This window comes from Portunus trituberculatus, chromosome 19 (genome assembly GCF_017591435.1).
Source record: "Portunus trituberculatus isolate SZX2019 chromosome 19, ASM1759143v1, whole genome shotgun sequence".
Taxonomy (NCBI): Eukaryota; Metazoa; Arthropoda; class Malacostraca; order Decapoda; family Portunidae; genus Portunus; species Portunus trituberculatus.
This window is the reverse complement of record NC_059273.1, coordinates 19,715,964-19,742,040: the sequence shown is the minus strand read 5'-3', so window position 1 is coordinate 19,742,040 and position 26,077 is coordinate 19,715,964. Positions and strand designations below refer to the sequence as shown.

The 26,077-nt window shown below is 37.7% G+C and overlaps 2 protein-coding genes across 9 annotated transcripts in view; one reads left to right on the top strand and one right to left on the bottom strand.

Moving 5' to 3' along the window:
• The window catches only part of LOC123506332, a 31,625-nt gene extending 19,537 nt beyond the window's left edge, over positions 1 to 12,088 (top strand). For all 5 annotated transcript variants that reach the window (XM_045258300.1, XM_045258301.1, XM_045258299.1 and 2 more), the window contains 7 exons: positions 3,365 to 3,492; positions 3,648 to 3,764; positions 5,021 to 5,121; positions 5,982 to 6,094; positions 9,570 to 9,689; positions 10,270 to 10,337; positions 11,736 to 12,088. In XM_045258300.1, coding sequence (XP_045114235.1) covers positions 3,365 to 3,492; positions 3,648 to 3,764; positions 5,021 to 5,121; positions 5,982 to 6,094; positions 9,570 to 9,689; positions 10,270 to 10,327 — 637 coding nt within the window. In that variant the 3' untranslated portion in view covers positions 10,328 to 10,337; positions 11,736 to 12,088. The remainder of the gene's footprint in view (positions 1 to 3,364; positions 3,493 to 3,647; positions 3,765 to 5,020; positions 5,122 to 5,981; positions 6,095 to 9,569; positions 9,690 to 10,269; positions 10,338 to 11,735) is intronic.
• Positions 10,772 to 26,077, bottom strand: part of LOC123506333 (UDP-glucose 4-epimerase-like) — a 42,789-nt gene continuing 27,483 nt past the window's right edge. For all 4 annotated transcript variants that reach the window (XM_045258307.1, XM_045258306.1, XM_045258305.1 and 1 more), the window contains exon 8: positions 10,772 to 11,882. In XM_045258307.1, coding sequence (XP_045114242.1) covers positions 11,701 to 11,882 — 182 coding nt within the window. In that variant the 3' untranslated portion in view covers positions 10,772 to 11,700. The remainder of the gene's footprint in view (positions 11,883 to 26,077) is intronic.

Sequence of the window (26,077 nt, the reverse complement as noted above, 5' to 3'; positions counted from 1 at the left end):
TGTGATGACATGAAGGGCAGGGGCATAACTGTCTTGTGGTGTATTGCAGGGAGCTGGACAATGTGGTGTAACACTGTCCTGAGTTCTCTGTGCGAATGCCAACCCGGCTCTGGTCCTCAATGTAGTCGCCAATCTGGCTTTGGTTCCAAACAATTCTTTTAAAGTAAAGTTCAGCAACACAAACCACAGATTTTCATCTGTAGCAGTATTAAGTCCCTTAAGCAAAGCACCTCTGGTTAGCCAAAAACAGAAGGCAACCAGTTTCCTTTTGTCCTCTTTCTCCCTCCTCTCTTTATTGTAGCAAACCCTCCATACTAACTTAGCCGGCCGACCATCACAGCTAATTCACATAAACTTATGGAAATTAAGCAGAAATAAACACATTCTTCCATCCTTGATAATTTTCATAAGTGAAGAATAAACAATATTTTCTCTTACGTACATTAAATTTCAAATACTTGTAAATAGGTGATCAGTGATAAATGAATTCTGTGTATGAGAGGTTACTGACTTTTCAATTCCTCCTCCTAAAACACAGGCACTTTCCCCTCAATGCAATATGTTTTCCCCTCAACTTACCAGCCTGACTAAACTAATTGATTTGCCCTGCATATTATTGGAAGTATGTGGTCAGTGATGCTATGCATAAGCTTCTTGTGCATAGTGTAGCAGTCCACAAAACTGTTTGTTTTCACCAGGTGGACAACAATGCCAATAGTGTGAGCGACAGGTGAATGAGTGTGTGATGCTTTATCTGGATAATCGCATGTAAGGTTGCTAGGCTAGAATATATATATATATATATATATATATATATATATATATATATATATATATATATATATATATATATATATATATATATATATATATATATATATATATATATATATATATATATATATATATATATATATATATATATATATATATATATATATATATATATATATATATATATATATATATATATATATATATATATATATATATATATATATATATATATATATATATATATATATATATATATATATATATATATATATATATATATATATATATATATATATATATATATATATATATATATATATATTTTTTTTATATATATATATATATATATATATATATATATATATATATATATATATATATATATATATATATATATATATAGATAGATAGATAGATAGATAGATAGATAGATAGATAGATATATATCGCGGTTAATGGATACCAGAACCACCGGCGAAAGGTGAAAAACCTCGAAGTAGGATTTGCCCCCCTCCCTCCCCAGGAATTTTGGTGTATGTGTATGTGGGTACCAGAATGTTTAAAATATGTTAAGAATATTTATACTTTACATATACAGTATTTTACTTAAATCTATTTAATTATAAAACCTTATACAGTAAGTATACATTTACTCTCTCTCTCTCTCTCTCTCTCTCTCTCTCTCTCTCTCTCTCTCTCTCTCTCTCTCTCTCTCTCTCTCTCTCTCTCTCTCTCTCTCTCTCTCTCTCTCTCTCTCTCTGATACGTAACACTCACCCTTTTCTGCCCTCTTTGATCATGTGCAAAAATTTCACTTTTTCACTGATGGTCATCATCTTCCTCTTCCTCTTGGGTTCACTAGAGGAAGCAATCACAGGGGCACAGGGCTTAGGTGGCATTGTAAGGGCTTAACGAATCACTACTTGTCATGAACACAACACTAAGATACAGTATGCGAGACAGTGTACAGCGTGGACGAGACTGGCAAGATACAACCAAGGCCCCTGTAATAGAAGATTGACCTACAAGGCATTCAAAATGGGTCTAATATGCACATCCGTGGCGTCAGCAGTTACACAAGTAGTCAGAGCGGGAATGTTTGTTCAGTTAGCAAGCTGCCTGGTAGGTATTCACGTGCTTCTCTCTCTCTGTTCCACGCCAACATCAGTCACAATGCCGAGTTGTGCAGTGCGTGACTGTTTTAATTATCAGTAGTATATAATATGTAGTATGTGATAAATGAAAACCATTATTTTTTTTTCTGGTAATTTTGCACCTTAAGACATTAGTAAATTTCTGATGTTTAGTTATTGAGAAGTAAATTTATGATGTCTAGTTATTGAGAAGTCCCCATTCAGTTACTTGTGTAAATATAAATTACCTCAGTTATATATGTAACGTAAAAATTGAATAATAATAATAATAATAATAATAATGAAGACAGCTACATTATATTAATATTAATGATAATAAGAGCAAAAGTTTAATAATAGTAGTAATAATGATAATAATAATAATAACAATGATTAATAACAGCAAGAGTATTGAGATCATTAAATATGATAATGATACAACGGTCAAAGAGAGAGAGAGAGAGTGGTCAAAGAGATAAAAAAGAGTGCTCTGACAGTTGAGAGAGAGAGAGAGAGAGAGAGAGAGAGAGAGAGAGAGAGAGAGAGAGAGGTCAAAGAGATAAAAAAGAGTGCTCTGACAGTTGAGAGAGAGAGAGAGAGAGTGGTCAAAGAGATAAAAAAGAGTGCTCTGACAGTTGAGAGAGAGAGAGAGAGAGAGAGTGGTCAAAGAGAGATAAAAAAGAGTGCTCTGACAGTAGAGAGAGAGAGAGAGAGAGAGAGAGAGAGAGAGAGAGAGAGAGAGATACTTGCTGGCAAGCAGGGGGTGTGGGGTGGTAATAGGAGGCAGAGAAGCCTTCACAAAACTTGTCTTTGTGCCAGGTAAGTATGATTTCCTCAGCGGGCAGAGGGAGAGCGTGAGGTTTCCGTGCAAGAAAGACACGTCCTGGAAGGAAACTCCCCTGTTGGTGAACCTGCTGACGTCACTATGACGTCAGCAGGTTCATCCCCTTAGAGCTGCACGTAAGGTCGACCTTCTATTCTATGGGCCTTGGATACAACAAGGGAAGATGTTGGGTGAGGCTGCATATGTATACGAACAATACATGTACAGTGCTTTACGTACATTCTCATCGTTATTACGCACCAACTTACCGAATTACTGTACGTACAGCATTAATAAGTGATGCCACAGACCCTGAGATATAGCGAAAACACCACAGAACATTTCTATGAGTATGTATAAAAACCACGAAACAGTGAAGCCGTGAAAGTCGAACCGCTAAATAGCGAGGGAACACTGTACATATATATATATATATATATATATATATATATATATATATATATATATATATATATATATATATATGTTTTATTTTTTCATTTTATTATTTATTTATTTATTTATTTATTTATTTAATTTTTGTTGTTGTTGGTCTTTATAGATAATCTTCCTGACTGTATGAGTATGCCATTAGCTTGACATGCCATTAGCTAACAGTCAACTTTTCTCAGGTGTCTCCTTGTGGACCAAATGGGCTATGTTGTGTTTACAACAGAGTGGTCTTCAAATATGGACTTCAAATGTGATAATAAAAGTGGTATCACAGCAGCACACATCACCAAACTTGTACCAGATATTGGTATGTAGATCCTCAGCTACTGTGCTTATTCTCTTTGATGCTCCTTTATTTTTTTTTTCAGTGTTTGTATTTGTAGTAGAGTACAGTTATCTGGTGTCATCCAGAGGTGACAGCTCCTGATCATTATTGATAAGCTCTACTGCTATTTTTTTCAGCTCGTGACATGATTGCCAGTAGACTCCTGAGGCGGAGAGGTTGCCATGATTATGAGCGGGACATTACCTTCTACTATTGGTGGCTCAACATGAGGGGACATAGAACTTTGCACAAAGGTAATCTTGTCTCTGACCACTGTGAGATACAGTGCATTCCTGAGTTGAATACAATGAATGATACTTTTTAGAATAGTATTATATTTACTGTATTTCTGTATGTTTAGAATTGTTGTTTCCTGGAATGATATTTCTTACCACATTAAGCAGCAGCCAGTGCCTTACCATCATACCACTGCCAGGTATATATTGTGCTTGTTTTATATATACATATACATAATTATCTTTGGGGTTATAGGACTTGGGCTAACAAAGGATGCTGGCAGAGATGGAGGATGGAGGAGGTAGGCAGAGGAGATGGGAAGATTGTATTTAGTTTTGTGCTTTTTCAGTTATTTTCTTTCACCATGAACTCTTGTTTAATCGCTGAACTGAACTTAATCATTACATTGTTAATGCTACACTATTGCTGAACCTAATTGCAACAATTTTTTTCACTTCACTTTCACTAAACTTAATTTTCTTCATTGTTTTTTGCCTTTTTTGATAAGCTTTTCCCTTTTTCATGTGCACGGCATCTCACAAAGTGGCTGTTTAAAGAGATTTGTATCACCCTCCTTTTGAGACTGTTTCAGAAGTAACTTACATAGAGGTACCTGCTTAGGACCCATGGCTAGACAAAATAAATTTGACTAAATAATTGCACGAAATGCCAGCATAACATGAGAAATTATTCCATGGTGAAAAGATGCCATGTGAACTGAACATGTCAGACATGGGATGCTGGGCATTTGCTGCGTCAAATAGCAGCGACTTAACTGGAGCTAGCTGGCTCCTAACTTGAATTTTGGCACATAAGTCAAAGCAAAAATTCAAACAAGCAACAGATTTCTTGTAAGTTGGGGCACTTGTAATTCATGTAAATATGTACTGAAATTTCTTGAATTATGTGAGGAATATGTTTCTGAAGCAATCATGTAATGTAAAAATCACATAAAGCGAACATGATTACTGAACTAAACTGTACAGTACATACCAAGTCTGGAGGATTGCATTTAGCTGACATTAAGTTGAAAGATACAGTTTTGGCAGTACACCTGGGGAACACCTGTTTACACTAGAGCCATATTCTACATAGTTATCATCAGGTCTCGGAATTCCTGACCTTCACTCCAACTTAGAATGACTATCTTTAATTTCTGAAAATCTGACTTTCCTCACAGGACATAAATTGAAGCACCATATTTTATGTTTTAGTGTTGTGCTCTTGAAATTTTTAATTGTAATCTTATGTTGTGTTTTTTAAACATATATAGGTGACACATATGAAGTTCACAAGATACCTTCCTCCAACCTCTATTTTGTTATTCAAAAGCAAGGACAAGGACAAGGCAACTGCCACTGCATTTCAGAACAGGTAAGTAGAACATATGCATTCACCTATGAACTATTTTTCACTTGTGTCTTCTCGCTGAGATTAACAAATTAAAGGGCCGAATACATGCTCAGATTGCCTGTCCGGCATCTGAGCAAAACAGGACTATTTAGGCAAAACTGATCTTGTATGGGCACATGAGGTGGCCTATTCAGGCAGACTGCAGGCCGCTTGACAAAAGCTGCAACAGGTTGACTCCATCCGGCCAGCGTGTATGGGCACTTGAAGCCACATCACTCAGTATGGCACTGGGCAGTGTATTAGGACATGTTTGCCACACCAAGCACCCTCTGCTCCATGTAAAAAGAGCAGTGCTTTTGGCCAGGAATTACAAACATTTACAATCAGAATCCATGTTTTTGGAAAATCAAGTGAAAATACTATTTGGATAAAGTAAAAAAACAATGCAGCATATGACTTGCTTGCAGAAAAACTAAAAGGAAAAGGATGGTGCAGGACCAAGAAAATCCTCTTGGTCTTTTCAATAACTGGGTCACTGCAATTGCTGATATTGTATGTAGGTCTAGCTCTTCTGTGCCCATGAGAGAGGACATCATCGCTCCACAGTTTCTTGCTAGAACTGCGTGGTGCTTTCAGGCAGCCTGAATAGTGTGTAGGTGACACTCAGGTGGCTGTCAGCAGGTGCTGTTCAGGTTCCAGACAAACCTTCTGACAGTTTATGGAAGCCTCAAAATAGTGCCCATGTGAATTACAAACTTTTACATTATTGTCTTGTTTAGCATATATGTAAAGAGGTAGTTATGTGTTTGTTGTTACAATTAAAATTTGGTACCATCACAATTTGATAATTTCCACACGTCTAAATTAACTTTCTCAAACAGGAAGAGATTCTGCAGGACTGCCATAGTACTTGCAAGATGGAGTGTGAATGTCCATGCAAGGGAGGCCCACTGACCCAGCCATGCCACAGTGCACCACACACAGATATACACAGGTTAGGTGTGAACAGTTCTCTTGAAATGGGAGCTGCTACAAGACTGGCAGTCATAGGATGAATTCCAGTATTACATGGAATGATAAAATTGACTATCGCTGTGGCTCCTCAGTATATGTAAGAGTATCTTTAATAGATCAAAGCAGGAAAGAGTTGGCAAAAGATTAGTCTTCATTGTTTACACCATGTGAAGGTCAGTTGTAGGTACAATGTAACTAGCAATTTTTGTAGCAATTCAGACATGAGAAGGATGCAAGCAAAATGGATTACGATAGTAGTGGATGAGCATTGGAAGGGAAGAGACATCAGACACAACTGGAAGAGGTAGTAGACACCTACCGAAACGATAATCTGCTCCCAGCAAGATCTAATAGCACTAGTTCAAGGGGTGCTGTGAACTCTCCATTAAAGCTAGTTGTGATCTCACTGAATGTTTCCCTTTGTGGCTCACAACTCAAGGAGGCAGTCACAGCCTGCCCTCTAAAGACCTTCTTCACTCAAAACTACATGCACCTACCACACACACACCCTTCACTTAAAATTCAAAATAAAAAAATGGCAACTCCAAATCCAGCCTTGGAGCCCCTTTCTGGGGCTTTCTGGGTCCCCAGATGTCTTGACACCTCCCTTAACTTTTACTTAATTAACTTCTGCAACATTCAGTCTTGGATCTAATTTTCAATCTGTAGAACCTCATCTTTTCCTCACCAAAACACAGCTGTCTGAGGCAATTGACAGTAGCCCCTTCTTTGTTCCCTCCTACTTTCTCTATCCTTATTTTCATTCTTAGTTGGATGGTGTGTCTATGTACACAGTGACGTAACTTGCTCTCATGCCCATGCTCTTGAATCTTCCTACTTTTCCACCATCTGGCTTAGACTCAATAGTCACTCTCTAGCTAAATATATGTGCTGTCTTTCTCTGCCCTAACTCCTCTGACTATAGTAAATTCTCTGACTATTTAGCTTCCAAAGTGGAGCACATTCTGTCCCTCTATCCTTTTGCGGAGATCTCCTTCCTTGGAGATTTCAGTGTTCACCAGCTTTGGCTTTCCTCTCCCTTCACTGACCATCTTGGTGAACTAGCCTTCAAATTTGCTATCCTCCATGACCTAGAGTAACTGGTGCAAAACTACCTGAATTCCTGACTGTCTTGTAGATAAGCCCAAAATTCTTGATCTCTTCCTTACCTCTAATCCTTCTGCTTATGCTGTTACCCTATCTTCTCTCTTGGGCTCCTCTGATCACAATCTCATTTCTGTATCTTGTCCTATTTCTCCAATCCTTCTTCAGGATCTCCCTAGGCAGAGGTGTGTCTGGTGTTTTGCCTCTGCTAGCTGGGGAGACCTGAAGAGGTATTATGCTGATTTTCCCTGGAATGATTACTGTTTCTGTCAGAAACCCATCTCTCCTGAATCTCATGCACTTTACATTTCTGCTCAGAATCATGGCAAGTTTGTTCTTCAACTTGCCAAACACTCCTCCATAAATAGAAAATATCAAATCTTTCTAACTAACTCCCCTTGAGACTTCTGACATCTGGCCAAAAACATTTCTAATAACTTTACTTCTTCATCTTTCCCTCCTTTATTTCATCCTGATGGCACCACTGCCATCTCATCTGTCTCTAAAGCTGAACTCTTCTCTCAAACCTTTGCTAAAAACTCCACCATGGATGATTCTGGGCTTGTCCCTCCCTCTCCTCCTCCCTCTGACTATTTCATGCCTTCAGTCAAAGTTCTTTGTAATGATGTTTTCCATGCCATTGCTGGCTTAAACCCTTGGAAGGCTTATGGATCTGATGGGGTCCCTCCTATTGTTCTCAAAAACTGTGCTTCCGTGCTTGTGTCTTGCCTGGCCAAACTTTTTCAACTGTATCTATCAACTTCTATCTTTCCTTCTTGCTGGAAGTTTGCCTACATTGAGCCTGTTCCTAAAAAGGATGACTGTTCTAATCCTATAGCTTTAATCAAAAGCTTTTTGTCTCATCAGCTCCCCTCCTCTGACTGTCTTCAGCCTGTTTCTCACTGTCGAAATTTGCATCTCTTTCTATCTTTTATCACCATTTTCATGCTAATTGTTATGCTGAACTTCACATGTTTGGGGGTTTCCACTCACACAGTTTTATTAGATAGGATGGAATCAAAAGCTTTTCATTTCATCAACTCCCCTCCTCTGACTGACTGTCTTCTGCCGCTTTCTCACCTCTGAAATGTTGCATCTCTTTCTATCTTTTAGTGCTATTTTCATGCCAACTGTTCTACTGATCTTGCTAACTGCATGCCTCCCCCTCCTCACTGCACAAGGCTTTCTTCCTCCCACCCCCATTCTGTCCAACTTGCTAATGCAAGATTTAACCAGTATTCTCAATCATTCATACCTTTCTCTGGTAAACTTTGGAACTCCCTGCTTGCTTCTCTATTTCCATCTTCCTACGACTTTACTTCTTTTAAGAAGGTGGTTTCAAGACATTTGTCCCTGTTTTCTGGCTAATTCATCTTTTAGGGGACTTGTAGTTTAAGTGGGCCTTTTTTTTGGAAGGGGGGTGGGAAACTTCCCTCTTGCTTAAAAAAAAATAAAAATAACTCGATGAGCATTGACAGAAACAGGAAAAATGGGAGACTTTCTACAAGGTGAATGTGCAAAGGGCAAACTGTTAGAAACATTGTTGGGTAGAAATGAGAGTTTGCAACATTTAATGACATTGCATGAATTACAAGTGAGTTGTACACTAGCTAAAGAGAATAACACTTGGAACATCCCTTGCCACACTAGCAGATTAAAAGAATTCATTATGAAGGTGGTATGTAAAGTTTTACTAATTTTCTAAGAAAATTTGTCATGTTTTCAGTAGATAAAGGTGATATCTTACTAGGCCAATTAGAAGAAAGATAACTGTTTTTATAGTAACAAAACTTGTAGTCCATGGAATCATTTGTAGCTATTACAGAAATAGCTACTGTACATCTCAAACTCATTCTTTGCCAGAGTTGTTAGCTGTGCATTTTTATCAAATCCTGGATAGAACTAAACTGCATCCAATGGTAAGGCTCGGATTAGGGACTTTTGGAGTTGTAGGGAAGGTGGAGTTACCCTTTAATCTGCCATTGCTCCCAGGTCCACTCTGACTCAGAATGGTAGTACCTGCTTAGGGTCCCTGCTGCCTTGTGGTATGTGCTTCTTTAGGCAAAGGCTGGGAGAAGGAAAACTGAATCCAAACCACTTGCAGCATAGGAAAAAGGCTAGGCCCATCACCGATACCTATGGTTGGTGTTAGCAGTCATGCTGCCATAAAATTTTGTACCACCGAACAAATGATGACTGAAATGAATGGCAGTCATCACCCATCCAATCCCACCCTAATTGGGAAAATGTGGATGTTAAATGAAAAATGATGATGATGATGATGTTGAAGTCCTTAGATAATTATACTTGGTGAAAAATGTAATTATTTGTCATTGAAATGTGAATCACAGTTCCAGGTGGCCCTTGCCAGCATGCAAACCCAGTGACCCTTCCCATCCATTTGTCAGTGACATTATGCAAACAGAGCAAGAGCTAGAATACTGCTACAATTGTGATGGTCAGAAAGAGAAGTAAGTTTAACTATTTTGATCTCATCTCATATTTTCTTGCAGGAGATATATTGGTGTTCTTTTACAGACTATTAGGTAATGGAGTCATGTGATGAGAAGTTTTTGTGGAGTTGAAATTGGTAATTAAAAAATGCTGTGGTATATGCAAAAAAATGGATGATGAAAACAATGAATGTGTGTAATAGATTCTTATGTATGTGATGTTGAAGAATTGGGATGTGGAACAGATGAAAGGATGAAACACTGCATCCCTAAGCAGTTTGGAACAAGAGAGAATGCCATAGATGACTGAAGGAATATATTTGGGTAAAGAAAATGAAATAAGAGGATTGAATAGTGATACATAAGATGTGGATTAGAGCATGCTAGCACAAGAATAAATGAACAAAGGGGATGACTGACACATCTTAAGTTCATGGAAATAAGCAAGCATCAGAGATGCCAAATAAACTATTTACAATTAGTACTTTCCACATATTTGCATGTGATGATAAAAAATTATTTTGAGCTATGAAAATAATGTATCTCTTGCTGCTCCCTTTTTAATACCTTAATACAGCAAGAATCATTGTTACTCTAGGTCTTGCAAGGAAGCAGCTCCGTGTGAATGGAGGGACAATCAGTGTATGAACATTTAATGCATATGAGGTAAGACAATCTTTAATCTTTATTTGTATGCATATTTGTTTACTTATTATTATAATACTTACAGGTTGAAGTCAGTCAGTTTGCTTTTTGTTATGAAAATTTATTAAAACTAAACATCCGTTTACATCTCACACACATTCAAATTTAAATTTTCTTATTAATGATGAGATACATACTTCAACACAGTAAAAATGTGAATATATATATATATATATATATATATATATATATATATATATATATATATATATATATATATATATATATATATATATATATATATATATATATATTAGTGATAAAACAATAGCTAGGGATGGCATTTATAGTATATATATATATATATATATATATATATATATATATATATATATATATATATATATATATATATATATATATATATATATATATATATTAGTGATAAAACAATAGTTAGGGATGGCATTTATTGTAGTGTTTATATAAAATCAATTGTGCTAAAAACAAATTACTGTACATAGATATAGAATGATGCAGTAATAATACTCTTGATGCATTTTACATTAATCCTACAATGTAGGCAAGTTGCACAACTGTTGATTAATTTTATGCAACTTCATTGTGGTCCTGTGTAATAAATAAGATGCAGAGACACCATGAGTTGCATATCTAATCATTATGTATCACTTGTTTTTTAATACCACAAGAAGTGCTGAATACAATTTAACAGAAGCCTGATGCCTGTTGAAGTCATGTATGTAATATTTAAATAAAATGTAAACTGGAATGTCAACATATTTGAAAATAAAGTGAGGAGCTGGAGGGATATTTCACGAGGTAGACATGGGAAGAATGTTTAAAGTGAATGAACATCAACAGGATAAGTTTCTCAAGTAATAAAAGCCATGTCACATCAGCTGTAAAATCAGTCTCCCAGCAGATAACCTCAATATGGTCATCATCACTGTGAAGTGCTCCACTCCCACATGCCCATTGTTATCTCCAAACACACAGGTGTTGGTAACATTACTGCAATTGAGACAGCATCTATGATGGCACTTGAATACAAAAAATATAGTCTACTTGCTTGCAATTCTGTTTCAGCTTGTTTCAACAACTTTTGTTTTGCATTGTTCATTTAACTGAAAGGTATTATTAAGAAGAAATAAAAAATCTGAAGAAAAAAATATTTGCTTCTTGGGTGTATTATCCTTAAATTATCGTAAAATTTCCCTTGAATTCCCTTTAAAATTATTATGATATATACAATTACTTTTACATTAACTAGATAAATAAACTAATACTGTACATAACCACAGAATGCCATCATACAGCCAGTCTCACACATGCATTAATCTGTTCAGGAAATTCATAAAGATCTTCAGTGATCATTAACACCATTTAATCCATTGACAGAAGCTATACCATTAGAGGCACTGGCAACCTTTGAAGCAGCATCTGCAGTTTTCCCTGCCATTGGTTGTTCCAGCACTGAAGCTAGGAAGGGTTCATCATTGACATAACCATCAGGATTCATGGTCTGCCACCTCCAGAAGTCTTCACCTGAGATAAACAGATGTTAATTTATGAATAAATTATAAGATACATTAACCAAAAGACACGTTTAAGTTTTCTGGGTTTTAAATTTTGAAATTTATATAAGGCATCAATTTAAAATACTAAGTCACTACAATGTAACAGTGAAGGTATGTAAAAAATATTATAAGCCTAAATACAAATACAGTGTGACCAATTGGGGAGAAACCCAATCCAAGTTACTCACTCACTCCCCCCCTCTACATTTTGCACACCTGTTATCACTTACAGTTGATATGATGTATATAATATATTACATATTACTTCATACATGGTGCAGGTGTGTATGCACACGCGCATGCACGCACACACACACACACACACACACACACACACACACACTTTTTTGGAGAATTCTAGGAGACAGGATAAGGAAATGGTATATAAACGAGAAGGAAGAGAAAAAAAAATGGAACAAGTTTAACTAAAAATTATGTATTTGGACATAGATGGGGTTTTATCAAGTAAACTACAATTAAGAGATTACAAAGAAAAAAAATCCAGATATTGTATGCCTGGCTGAAACAAAACTAAATAAGAATCAAATTAGACTGGGATAATAGGTATAATGTATGGAGAAGAGACAGAGTGGGTAAAGGAGGAGGAGAGTCATGATTATGTTAGGGAAGGAGATAGTGATAAACAAAGTGGAATGTGGGGAAGGAAAAGCAGAAGTATTGTATATTAAGATGCATATTAATAAAAAAGAGTTAATCATTGTAACATATGTGCCACCAAAAACAAATTCATGGAACAATCAAGAATATAAAGACATGATAGATGACACAATAAGGAGTCTAACAAGAATCGTTAAAGAAAGGAGAAAAGTGATATTAGTAAGAGATTTAAACTAAAGAAGTGGACTGGGAAAATTATGAAAGTGGTATGGGGGGAAGAAGCCTGGGGAGAAAGATTCTTGAACCTAATGATAGACAATATGATGGACCAGAGAGTAAAGGTGCATTCACACGATTGAACAATATTCGACGGACATAATTGTTACCAACTAGCAGTGGAAAGCAAAAAGGCTCACTGATGACGTCAGAAGCGAGCACCAAGTGGTGTACCGGACACTGTCCGTGTTCGCAGCATCGAAACGTCACACACTGTCTGGTGTGGAAGTATACGATGCTGCCAGGTACACGATGAACAAAGTCACTTGGTTCGTGAAGTCCGATTCATAGCCACTTTTCAATTCTTGGAAAATGGTTGTATGGCTTTCCCTTTCATTTCGTTTGTGCAACCAGTCCTTGCACCATTCTCTTGGCATCTCCTCCTCCTCCTCACAGAGTACAGCAATGATCATACTGCATAGTGCAATTTTTTTGGCCTTGTTTTTTTTCCTGTGTACCATGGTAGTGATGTACTGCACCAGTTGTCCAAGGCCACACACTGAATTAAATGCCTGAGTTACCAACGGACATCACCTTCGAACATTGTCCACCGGTCTATGCCCTGTGAGCAGATAAGAAACGGTGGTAAACACCCTCATCTGGTACCACTGCTTGTTGCCAGATCCGCTTCCATCGTTTCACCGCTTATGACGTCATCCTGCTTCTCCTGTGATATGGTACGATTTTGTCTGTCGAACATAGTTCGATTGTGTAAACGCACCTTAAAGGAATGCACAAGATTCAGAGGAAACGACGAGCCAGCGAGATTGGACCTAGTTTTTACAAGGGGTATACAAATGAATGATGATAATAGAAGAGGGAAAGGAAGATAGAGACGATTCATACAAAGGAGACTGATTAAATTACAGAAAGGCTGATATTGAGAATCTCAAGAACTATTTTAAAAACATAGACTGGGAGGAGATGGAAAACTTAGACAATGCAAGAGAAATATAAAATTTTTGGAAATATATGAAACAGGAGTCAGGGAATATGTCCTGAAATATAGACCTAAAGAAGAAGGAAAGAAAGATTGCTTTAATGCAAGGTGTGCTAGGGCAAAGGAGAAAAGAGATGGAGCATGGAAAAGGTGGAGGAGGAACAGAAATCAAGGCAGCGAGAAATATGTTAAGGTGAGGAAGGAAGAGGAAAAGAACTTTGAAAAAGGACATTATGGAAAAATGTAAGGAGCAACCAAAATTGTTCTATAGATTCATAAATGGAAAAATTAGGCAAAAAGAAACAATAGAAAGGTTAAAATGGTGGATAGTGGAAGACCCAAAAAGTATGGCAGAACTATTAAATAAAAATTCCAGGAGGTCTTTACTAAGGAATCCAAATTTGAGAGGCCACAGGGTAATAGAGAGACAATCTATATGAAAGAGATTAAAGTAACCAAGCTTGAAATAAAAGAGTTAATGAAGGAACTGGATGCAGAGAAGGCAATGGGACCAGATGAAGTCTCAGGCAGAATACTGAAAGAATGTAGGGAAGAACTAGCAAGTCCTATATACAACATCATAAAATGCTCAATAGAAAATGGAACAGTACCAGTAGAATGGAAAAGAGCTGAGGTGGTTCCCATATATAAGAGCGGAAGGAAGGAAGAACCTTTAAATTACAGACCGGTATCACTAACTAGTGTAATATGCAAGATGTGTGAAAGAATAATAAAGAAACAATGGATCGAGTTCCTTGAAGACAACAAATTAATATCAAATAGCCAATTTGGTTTTAGAAAAGACGGTCTTGTGTAACTAATTTATTGAGTTTCTATTCTAGAATAGTTGATAGAGTACAAGAGAGAGAGGATGGGTTGACTGTATTTATTTGGATTTAAAAAAGGCGTTTGACAAAGTGCCACATGCAAGATTACTATGGAAGTTAGAGGAGAAGGGTGGCTTAAAAGGAAGCACATTGAGATGGATAAAAATTATTTGAGGGGGAGAGAAATAAGGACGGTAGTTAAAGATATGAAGTCCAAGTGGAGAGCAGTAGAAAGTGGAGTGCCACAGGGGTCAGTATTGGCACCAATACTTTTCCTCATTTATATTAACGACATGCCAGAAGGAGTGAACAGCTACATAAATATGTTTGCAGATGATACAAAACTGTGCAGAGTTATAAAGCAAAAAGAGGATTGTGAAATACTGCAAGAAGACCTAAATAAGATCTGGGAATGGAGTAAGAAGTGGGAAATGGAATTCAATGTGAACAAAAGCCATGTCATGGAAATGGGAAAGAATGAAGTGGCAAGGCAAATGGGCAAATCTTTTAATGTGTAGCCCCTGTTCAGCCAGCAGCAACTAAGTACAGTATGTAATTTGAGGGGATGTGGCCTCACTCTACCAGTGTGTAGTGTGCTCTAAGTCCTACCCAAAGATTAGTCTGAGCTCCAAGCTCTTTCTGTAGGATAAAGGTAAAGGTTGGCTGGGTGACCAGCAGGCAGCACACACACATATGGGAGGTGGTGACATAGTGGATAAAGTGGTGAGCGTGGGATCAGGCAAACATCCATGCGTATGTTTGAATCCCACCACATATTGCCTTGATACTTTGCCATTTGTCGAATGGTTTAAAGTTACCTACATATCACCATGATACCCAGGTATCATGGTGATTACACCCAAGATGCACTTGGGTGGTGATATGGGCCCTTATATGGGTACCACTATAAATAGAATTGCTTATGCCACTAATGGGTAGAAGCTTAACAGCACTTAACTCTTCAAGTTGCCTACAGGCACTATAGGCCAGGAAAAAAAAAAAAAAAAAAAAAAAAAAAAAAAAAAAACACACGCATTTACAAAACACACTTGCAGCGTGGAAACAGACATGCACACAATTGGTAAATATTGTTTGTACATAGTATACTCGCACAATATTGAAATGTATATTCTTATAGGAATAAAAGCTGAGGTAGACACTGTCACTTGGTTTTCAGCTGTGTAAATAATGATATTGATGTTGGTAGTGCCACAGCACATGAGCCATTTTGTATCTCTAAGGTCCCATATACACTATAGGCTATGATGCTGCCTGGTGAGACATGGGTGATGCTGAAGCAAGCCCCAACTGTATACACTAGTTGCAAGCCACTGCAAGTGTTATATAGTGTCAGTCTCCACTCAGTGTTGATGGGAGAAGGATGTGTGCTGCATTGAACAACTGTTTTGTTTGAATTATTTCTGATATTTTTCATCTTCTATTCCCTGCTTTTATACATTCTATATGCTAAAATGTTCCTTCAGAATTCTATGAATAGCAGGATGGCATTCTTGATAAATTCAAATTTAATTAGCAACTTCTAGTATGTGAGCAAGCGTCCACTCATTTTCTTGTCTGGTGCAACACCGAGAGCTGCTTAATGCAATTGAACCTCCATATGAATTGGGTGGCGATACTGCATGCTGTTAAAAACTACCATTTGCACGTGTTGAAGCAACACCATGCATGCACTTTCCTCTAGTGCAGGGGTTCTCAACTTTTTTCTCGTTAAGAATCCCCCGAGTTATAAGACCATCTTCCCGAACCTCCAGTATTCTGACATTAAACAGAATGTTAATAGTGGCTGACACTAACTCACTGTGCAATGGTACTGCAAAGGATATTATTAGACCAGCCATCTAAGTACCCCTGGAAATCTTCTTGTGAACTCATACATTGAGAACCCCTGTCCTAGTGTATATGGGCCTCAACAGCTTGCACAACTCCTCAAGTGATAGATGATGTAAGAGCTATCGAGGATACTTTAGCCAGTATGTTAGCCTAATGGCTTAATATTACTCAATCAATGGGCAAAAAATGCCTATTAGTGCACTTGGGATAGAACATATATAGAGAATAGATAAATAGAACATTCCCTTACCACATCAAATTGCATCATGACACTGCCTTAATCATACTTAGTTAAAATTATTACATCGTAGTTAGTTTTACTATGTTTACTTGAAACTGAACACATCTATTTTTTCTTAAGGGCAGTGCCATATATTCTTATAATATAATTCTTAGGATTTACTATTTTTTTTTATGTAAACTAAATAATATAGAATAGCAGAAGGAATCTTGTATTATTAATTCTATGTTGCCAGTTTAAATTTTTATTGAATGTTATCTAAATGTTATCTAAAATTAAGCAGGAAGCTTTGTTCTGACACATACAAGGAACAAGAAGTGGCTTATGTTTGAGTGAACTCGATCCTCCACTCAGAGATATGACAATTTTAAATTGTAAAATATTTAGAAAAAAATAATAAATGTTACATAATTTAAAAGAATGTTTTAAGACAATATTTGAATCATCCTTTAAAAGTGAAAAAAAAAAAAAAAAAAGGTAGGGTGTTGGGAGACATCCTGGGCACTAAAAAAAAAAAAAAAAAAAAAAAAAAAAAAAATGAGATTACGCAAAATACTATTGTAGTATATAAACCACCACCTTCTATTACAGCTTTTGGAAGTTAGACATAGTAAAATAGGAATCTTCTGGCATCATACATATACAACTGGATAATGAAGCTGAAAATTTTTCCCAATTTTTTCCATAGCTAAAGGAGCTACAGTGCCTTCTGTATTAGTTGGAAGCAGGCTGCTGACTAATGCAATGGTACAAATCAGTTTAATCTCCTTAACACCCTAATATGGACCAGCCTGAGCTGAGATGTATATTAGATGTCTGGCATATGAGAGGAGGAGAATCCAACACTTACCCTTCAGCCAAGCTAGTGGGCAAGTTTGCAAGTCTTTGTTCCCTCCTGCCCCTCTCCCACTGCACCCAGTTGCCTTTGATTTTGTGGGTAGTACCAATATGGGCAAGAAAAGAACTTGAGCAAAAAACGAGCAAAGAGATTTCATCAAAACTAAGCCTGTACAAAGTTGAGAAACCCACAAAGGATATAGCAAGAATTGTTGGATGTGAGTGAAAGAACTGTTGTGATGAACTACAATAGAGGAAATGAATTTGTCTGTGGCCACAGTGATGCCCACCAGCATCACCCTCACACTGTCTCCTAAACTCTCACCACAATCTGATGGATCAGAGGAAAGGCATACATATGCAGGCCTTCCCCACTGGAAGAATGCATCCTATCTCCGTGTGATTCCCACGAACAAATGGATCAAGCTAAATGAGATGCTGGAGGAGACAGACCTGAATTTGAGGTAGCTGCTATTAACTCCTGAGAATGAAGACCACCACTAACACTTGTGCCACAACCTGAAGAAGCTAGCTTATGAGTATTTAAGGCCAACAACTAAACGCCATGAGGACTCGTGCTCCCTTTGCTCCACCGCAGCTAGAGGCTGACAATCAAAAGGAAACCAACTCAACAGACAAAGCAATCAGCTGCCTTCTCTCCTGGTCACTATATATTCTGGGAAGTTTACTTAACACAGACTGCCTATGCATTATAATAATTTTCAAGCAAAGTTCACTGGGCTGGATGACATCCAAATTTGCAATGGCAAGTGCATTCAGGCAACCTAAACCCTGCTGGAAGGCACCAATTGCCAGATCTGCCAAAGTACCAAAAACCTTATCTGTCCAAGAAGTATTATCAACAAAACAACTCAAAATATCTCCCACTTGTGTAGCCAGATGCCAGGGAACGTTCACCAACAGACCTTTGTTCTTCACCAGGTGAAACAATTCTTCACTGAGAGGAGAGCTCCGCTTTATTCTTCCTCAGGTGTACCAGTTGTCCTGAAACTCCACCTGGTCAAAGATAACTTGACTGGATGGAGGATAATCAGGGAATGCTCCAATTGTTATAGAGCCAGCGGGGAGCAAGACAACAGCAAGGGAATGGTACCAAGCTGCAAAGTTCCAGAGTTGCACTCTACCCCAGTTTGCAGAGTGGATGCAAGAGAAGAGGGCTGATACAGTTCCAGAAACTCCCTGACCTTGTTATGATAACGAGATCACGAAAGACCCCTGAACTTTCTACATCCTGTTTGCCATCCTTTCTAGGGTAACTCTCACCACACAACCTCATCATCCACTTTTCAACATGTAAAGGATGGCTTGTACCTGCAGCCTGGGTCTGTATCAACATTGGAACCCACCCTGCCTTCCACTGGTTGAGGTAGAACCTGAGAACACAACCATCGGGTACTAAACCATCCTTGTGTGTCAGCCCCCCTCCCCTTAAAGACACTATCAGTGTTAGTTACAAGCCTATTACCAGGCAAACCAAAAGTGTTAGCTTATGTTCAGCGATCCAACGGAGCAATGAAAAAGTCGTAGTGCTTATAGGTTTGGAGTTAGAAGCCATAACTCCTGGAAGTGGGGATTCACACAGGGTTGCTCTCCCAGCACACGCAACCTCCACAGAAAAGCCTTAATCAGCAAAGCCTGCACCTCACTGGCTCTCAGAGTCAGGAGCACAACAGAACTAGAACTAGAAGCAGACACTGCAATTCCAGGGTGTGGATCTGCTTGCAGACTCACTCCCCCAACACCAGGAACCTGTGCCTAACTCAGCACGCAGGCTTGCCCCGACACCAGCAACCTCTATGGAGAAGCCTGGGTCAGCAAGAGCCTGCTTCCCAATCACTCCTAGAAATAAAGGCAGCTAAAACCATGAAAATGGTGAAAATGGAGAAAGCAAAGCCACAGACAATTGAGCTGAGGTAACCTTCAATGAAGTCATTGGATTCAATAGCAACGAACCTGAGACCAAGAAACATTAGAAGACAAACCATCCCAGTGAAGCTGCTTCTCAATAGAACCATCTGAGGATTTAACTATTTTTTTTTCTTTGGAGCTGGAGCAGTTCTCAAGATTGACAACATAAGCCTCAAACTGAGAAGTGGAAAGATTGCTACAGTCTTGCACCTGTTGCCAACTGAACAAATGTTTAGCCAGCAAGGAAAACACAGTGAATGTGGCTCTAATCCTTAATAACAAGTAATTACCTGATGCAGCTAACACTTCCTGTTGTTCATGATAACTAATAAAGGACATAGCACAGCAAAAGAATGCAAGCAACATCAACAAAGAAAAAGGCAGGCGGGCAGAGGCTCAGAAGACAGCAGGCGGGCAGAGGCACAGATGTTGACTGACTGTGTGGAGCAGAAATGAACAAAGGATCAGCTGGTGGCCTTGTTCACACACACAGGACAGAGAAATTATCCTTCTAGGAAACAATATCTAAAGAGATGCAGATTGTTTTTAGTGTGTTGGATTGGGTAATTTAAGCATATGTAATTACATATCAATAAGATGACACCCAAATTTCAGTCTGAATATAATATTACATATTGTATTAATTGTGTCAATAAAAATTATGATGTAATTAGTACAATATGTAATAACATTAAATTCAGACAAATTTGGGTGTTGTCTTATCCAGCAAAATACATAGGAGTATGTATTGTGCATACTAAGCAAACTTGGTCCAAATGCTAGCAGGCTCCCAGCCACACCTTTATCTTCCCTATGCTCTGCCACCCACCAATAACACTTCCACAGTCATTATAGTTTTAATCATCAATCTTATTATTATTAATTTGTTGTTTATGTTAACATAGTTTTAATTGTAGCACAACCAAAAACTAGTACCTTTGGTAAGATGCAGTTGGGAAGCTGGGGTGTGGATTTCATTTAACGACAATTTTGCCTACCAACAGGGTGTCAGGGTGTCTTTAAAGTGGGTATCACATGGGCACTTTTTTCAGTGACTGTCATGCGACATCAATTAGGGCATGTCACAGACTTTACTCAATGCAGCATCCATGGAAACTAATGAAAATTGTCGTGGATCTCCTGTGACTGGGAGAGAGTTGTTGAAAGTCTATAGTGAGTGTACTATATTAAATATAATACTGTAGTATATTATTTTAATTGGTGTTAGGTATCACTACTTGATTGTCAAAATTTCATTCCTTCATCTTATATAGTATATACACCGAATTTGTTTTAAATATGAGCATAGAATACCGATTCAATTTCATGGTTTGTTTATTCTGCTTTTGTCTACCTAGGCAGTGCCACCTTGAATCAAACCAAGAGATCATCAGCTGCTGCATTATTACCCATTAAGGCTCCACTTACATGGGGAAGGCAGGTGGAACACACCTTGACTGACATGGTTTGGGACCAATCACCACTTTGGATCACCTTGCATCCCAATTATATTTCATCTTCTAGGGACAGGCTCCCTAAAGAACTTCCTTTCTTCTTTTCCAGTTAACCATTTTTGTGTCCACATCCTCCTCTTCCTCTGCTGCTTTACCCTTTCTTCTTCTTGCAAAGCAAGTGCACAGATTCCCACTGCTAGAATAGCTTGGTTAGTGGCATCCATGCTTGGTGATTTTGCTTCTGCAGTGTTTGTTTTGGTATTTAGTTGTCCTGCTGTCCAAGTGGCACTGTTGTCTTTCTTGTGTGCTATTATTTCCTGAGACGTGTCATCAAACATGTTATCAAATGACATGATATTGCAGGAAAAGAGTGACTGTGTGATATGAACTTAAGTGAGGACAGTTTGTATTACCAACAAAAGTACAGTGAATGCATTGGTTAAGAAGTATAGTGATAAGAAATATGAGGATGTGCCCCACCACAAACATGAATTTGGTCCATGCCAATATATTTAATGTCTTGTATGGTATTAAGAGACAGTTAAAGGTATACAGAGGGTCATTGGTTTACAACATCCTTGATTAAGCTTTGTTCAGTAATTCACAGGCAGTTTACTTTGCAGTCTCTTGAATAGACATTGTTTGGTGTTATTCCAACCACTGGAGTTTTAGAACTAAATGTGCCCCCATGAGCACAACACCCAGGGCCTCTGTGTGCTCACTCACCACCCTCACCATCTGAGATGAGGAGTGACTGACTAGGGAGCCACACGTGATCCCACATACAAAATAATAAAGATAAATGTAACAAATAAAAACATAGATGATAAATTATAATAAATGATGAAGATAAAGAAAATTATCTTTTATATAAGTATGGGGGAAGGTGGCCATGAGCAACAGAAAGTAAAAAAAAAAAGCCCACTTCAAATGCCAATACCCATGCAAGTCTGTGAGAGTTAACCAGAAGAACACAATAAATGTTTTTAAACCACCTCCTTATAAGAGTTCAAGTCACAATACTTTTATGGGAAGCAACCGAGTGAGCACTCTACGATCATAATCATAAATATGAACCATAACTAATCACACAGTAGGCAAATAGGTTGTCAATGTGAAATCTTGTATGACCATGAATTGTGTATTAGGGATTGCCTGTATTGAAATCAACTACTACATTCACTTTCTTTCCTTTCTGTTGCCTATCAAAAGCTTTTTGATATGTAGATTACTGGAGGGTCTGTGTGCTATGTCCCATGTTAAATACCATTACACAAACAGAGTGGAAATGACAAGGCAAAGTTCAAATGTTTTCTGCCAGTACCTTTCCAATGTTGTGTGTGTGCCAGAGAGAACTAGGCAGTGTGTTTTCCACCATAAGTGAGATACGTTGTGGTCCGCTAATGGTTTTGATTGTACACATTAATGTCAGCATTAGTCACTGCGCCACCTATTTTCATACAAAACTAACTCAATGAATTCATGGTTATTATACCTAGCTGTCAAATGGTTGAGGATAAACATGTCTAGTCTCAACAAATAATGAATTGTGGATAGCGCATAAACCCTCCATAAAAGGTCCTTGGAGGGTAGCGTGCTGGCACAACCAGGGTAGGACATAACTAGGCTATAGTAAAACTACATTATACTGGCCCACAGGGTGAGGTTGATAATCCATGCCACAGTGCCATATCTCTCGTTACTTTGAGGAAAACAGAATAACGGTTCTCTATTCAATTTAAAACGCGTTCCCTGCGATTGTCAGCGTGGTGAACTCGCCCGCACTGCGATACAAATAAATTGATTGTCATCATGTCAGTGCTGGTCAAGCCAGTGAAGTGAGAATAGCAGTGTTGTCTGGGAGAACACCCAAAGGAAGTGGCAACCTCAAAGTGTTTGCCCACCAGTGAGTCGCATCACATAACGTGAAAAATTCATTATTTCTCTGCGACATGACCCACCAGTGGGCATACTTTATTTGTTGATATTCAGTACAATAATTTTCCTTTCCTAAATTTGTTCCTATATTTTTAGTCTCTTTGCTCTCCTATTTAGAAAATGAATGTTACATGGTTATATGGTCAATTCAGTTCACAACAGAAAAGATAGATGATATCTGTTTGAAATATTTGTTATAGAAAAGTTTTTTTGTTCTTTTGAAGGAAAAATGCAAGATAATATAGTTTTCTTACATGTAACAGAAAAAAGAAAAAAAAATTTCAGTTGCTTTTTATTACATTATTTGTTCTGTTTTATTTCTTTACTTATGTTTATTTCTATGTGCAATTCAAAAGGAAGACCAATGGCAGCTCTTTTGCAAATTGTCAGAATAATATCAGGAAAAAAAAAAAAAAAATAATATATATATATATATATATATATATATATATATATATATATATATATATATATATATTTTTTTAAATCATTGAAGCTTGTTAAAGAAAAATCCAGTTGTAACACCTGTTTCAATAATTTGTTATAGAATAAGTTTTAGGTTCTTCTGAAGGAAAAAATGCAAGTTAACATGTTTTTTTAAACGTATTAGAAAGAAAATATGGAAACGAAGTATTTTTCATATAACATAACATACATAACATATAACATAACATAAATAATAGGATAACAAAGGGCCACCAGGGCCCATCTAGGTTATACTGTATCAGTCGCACAGCGACCTCGTCATCAGTACTTAATGATACACTTACAAGTACACAATACATTATATACTAATTCTAAATATTTGGCCCATTAACAGGGCTAAGTCCTGCAGCGAATTCCTCTACAATCTGTGATCCCCATACATGGGGATCATGTCTTGTTTAACTATCATGCAGCGCTATACATAATTATAAATCTAATAAATTTAAGTGCTTATCTAATCTGTTTTTAAACATTGTCAAACTAGGGCTATTTACAACCCTCAATGGCAATGCATTCCAGAAGTCTACCACCCTATGACTAAAGAAATATTTTCTTATATCTAACCTGCAGCCTTGCTTTCTAATCTTCCTGCCATGATTTCTAGTCCTACTTCCTCCTCTAAGGTAAAGAAAGATCTCACATCTATGTAGTTTGTATCTGAGAACATTTTAAATAACTCTATCATATCCCTCTTATACATCTCCTCTCAAATGAAAACATGTTTAATTCCTTTAATCTATCTCTATACTCCAGGCGCTTTAATGCTGGTATCATCCTAGTTGCTCTTCTCTGAACTGCTTCTAACATGTTGATATCCTGCCTATAATGGGGTGACCAGGCCTGTATGCAATACTCTAAATGGGGCCCAACATAGGAATTATATAAGCTATGCACCACTTCCTTACTTTTATAACTAACATTTCTATTTATAAAACCCTGGATCCTATTTGCCCTATTTCTTGCTTCTAAACATTGCTTTGAAAATTTCATAGTCCTGTCTGTCTATTACTCCTCCTAAATCCTTTCCCTCCTCTACTGCCTCTAGCCAACATCCCTCCATCTCATAGCTAAAGTTTGTGTTGTCTTTACCTAAATGCATAACCTGACACTTTTTAGAATTAAACTCCATCTGCCACCTGTCTGCCCCATGCTATCAGCCTGTCCAGGTCTCGTATTCTGTAATTGTCCTTTTCACCCTGTACTGCACATGCTATCTTAGTATCATCTGCAAACTTTGATACTTTGCTACTAATATCTAAATCATTGATATACACCAAGAACAGAGAGTGGAGAATCAATACTTGAATTCAATTAGTTCCATATGGCTGTTCGAGTATTAAAAAAATCGACTATTGATACCTATAAATCAGGTAACTCGTTCTCATCTTAGTAAAACCTCAAGTTTATGAAATTCATAATTTCAATGTTTTTTTTTTTTTTTTTTTTTATTTGCAGATACTGTAAATGAAGGCTGGTGATGGATAAATTAGAAGAGGTGGAAAAAGAAGGGTGGGGAAGAGGAGAGAGGTTGTCAGATGATGAGTAACCACCCATGAAAATGTCTGGTAATTTTTCTCCTGGTGTTATTCCTGGGAATCCACTAGTGGAGGGATTTGGCTCACTAACACTTGCATTCTCACCAGATTCCTTATTTTCACCACTAATAAGCCTCTTTGGTGCCATCGTAAGTTTCTAAAGGAAAAACTACTGGTAGAACGCAGAAGAATGTTGTTTTTCTCAAGACTGTGGCAGGACTAAGGATGCACACTGGCATCCAGTATACCGGATTATCAGTAATATTTATCAGAATGGGACAGTGGCGGCTGCGACAAGGGAGAGGACAGAGCTTCTTATACGACCAAAATGTGCGGCCATTTCATTACCAGATATTTTCACTACTAAGAAGCCTTTGGTGTTATTGTAAGTTTATAAATAAAAAATTACAGACAATGCAAGAAAATGTTATTCTGACAACCACAGCAGCACAACTGATGGAGGGAGGGGAGGGAAAGGCCAGGGAGCCTTTGTTTACAACCACATGTGTGGGCGTTCAAGTACAGGCAACTCCCGCTTAACGAACGTTCACACAACAAAATTTCGCTACAACGAACATTTCCTTTTACTACTATCTGCTCATATAACGAACACCAAACTCACTTTAACGAAATCTTTTCCAAGTTTGAAAGCCCCGCTGTATCACTCAAGCCGGCAGGCTTTTGAATACACCAGTGCCTCTCGTGGACAAAACACGCACCACTCGCTCCCCTACACTTCCCCGCTCTTAGTTCAAAACAAAAACAGGGTCCAGCACCAGCTCATCTCACGCTCAACATGCCACCAAAATGACCTGCAACCAGTCCTGCAATGTTGCCTAGCGTTGCTAAGACCAGGAAGTCTCTATACTCTCGAAGTGAAGCTGGATATTATTCACAGACACGAGGCAAGAAAACTAATAGCATTGCTCGCCACCATCTTAATGCTATGACTCCATCTACTGTCTCTACTATTTTCAAGTCAGCAGGCTCTATTAAGAAGGCTGGTGAGATCTTATCTTACTTGCAAGCTAAAAGAACCATCTGAACTTGTGACACTGCAATGAATAAAATGGAAAGCCCTGTGGAAATGTGGTACATAAGTTTTGTATGCAGTATAATGATGCACCTTTTGTTTACATTCCACAAGTTGCCAGCTAGCATCTTTCCTGCTCCACTCTCCCTCCCTTCACAAATTTAAGATCATCAACATTATAAAGTTACTTACATACAT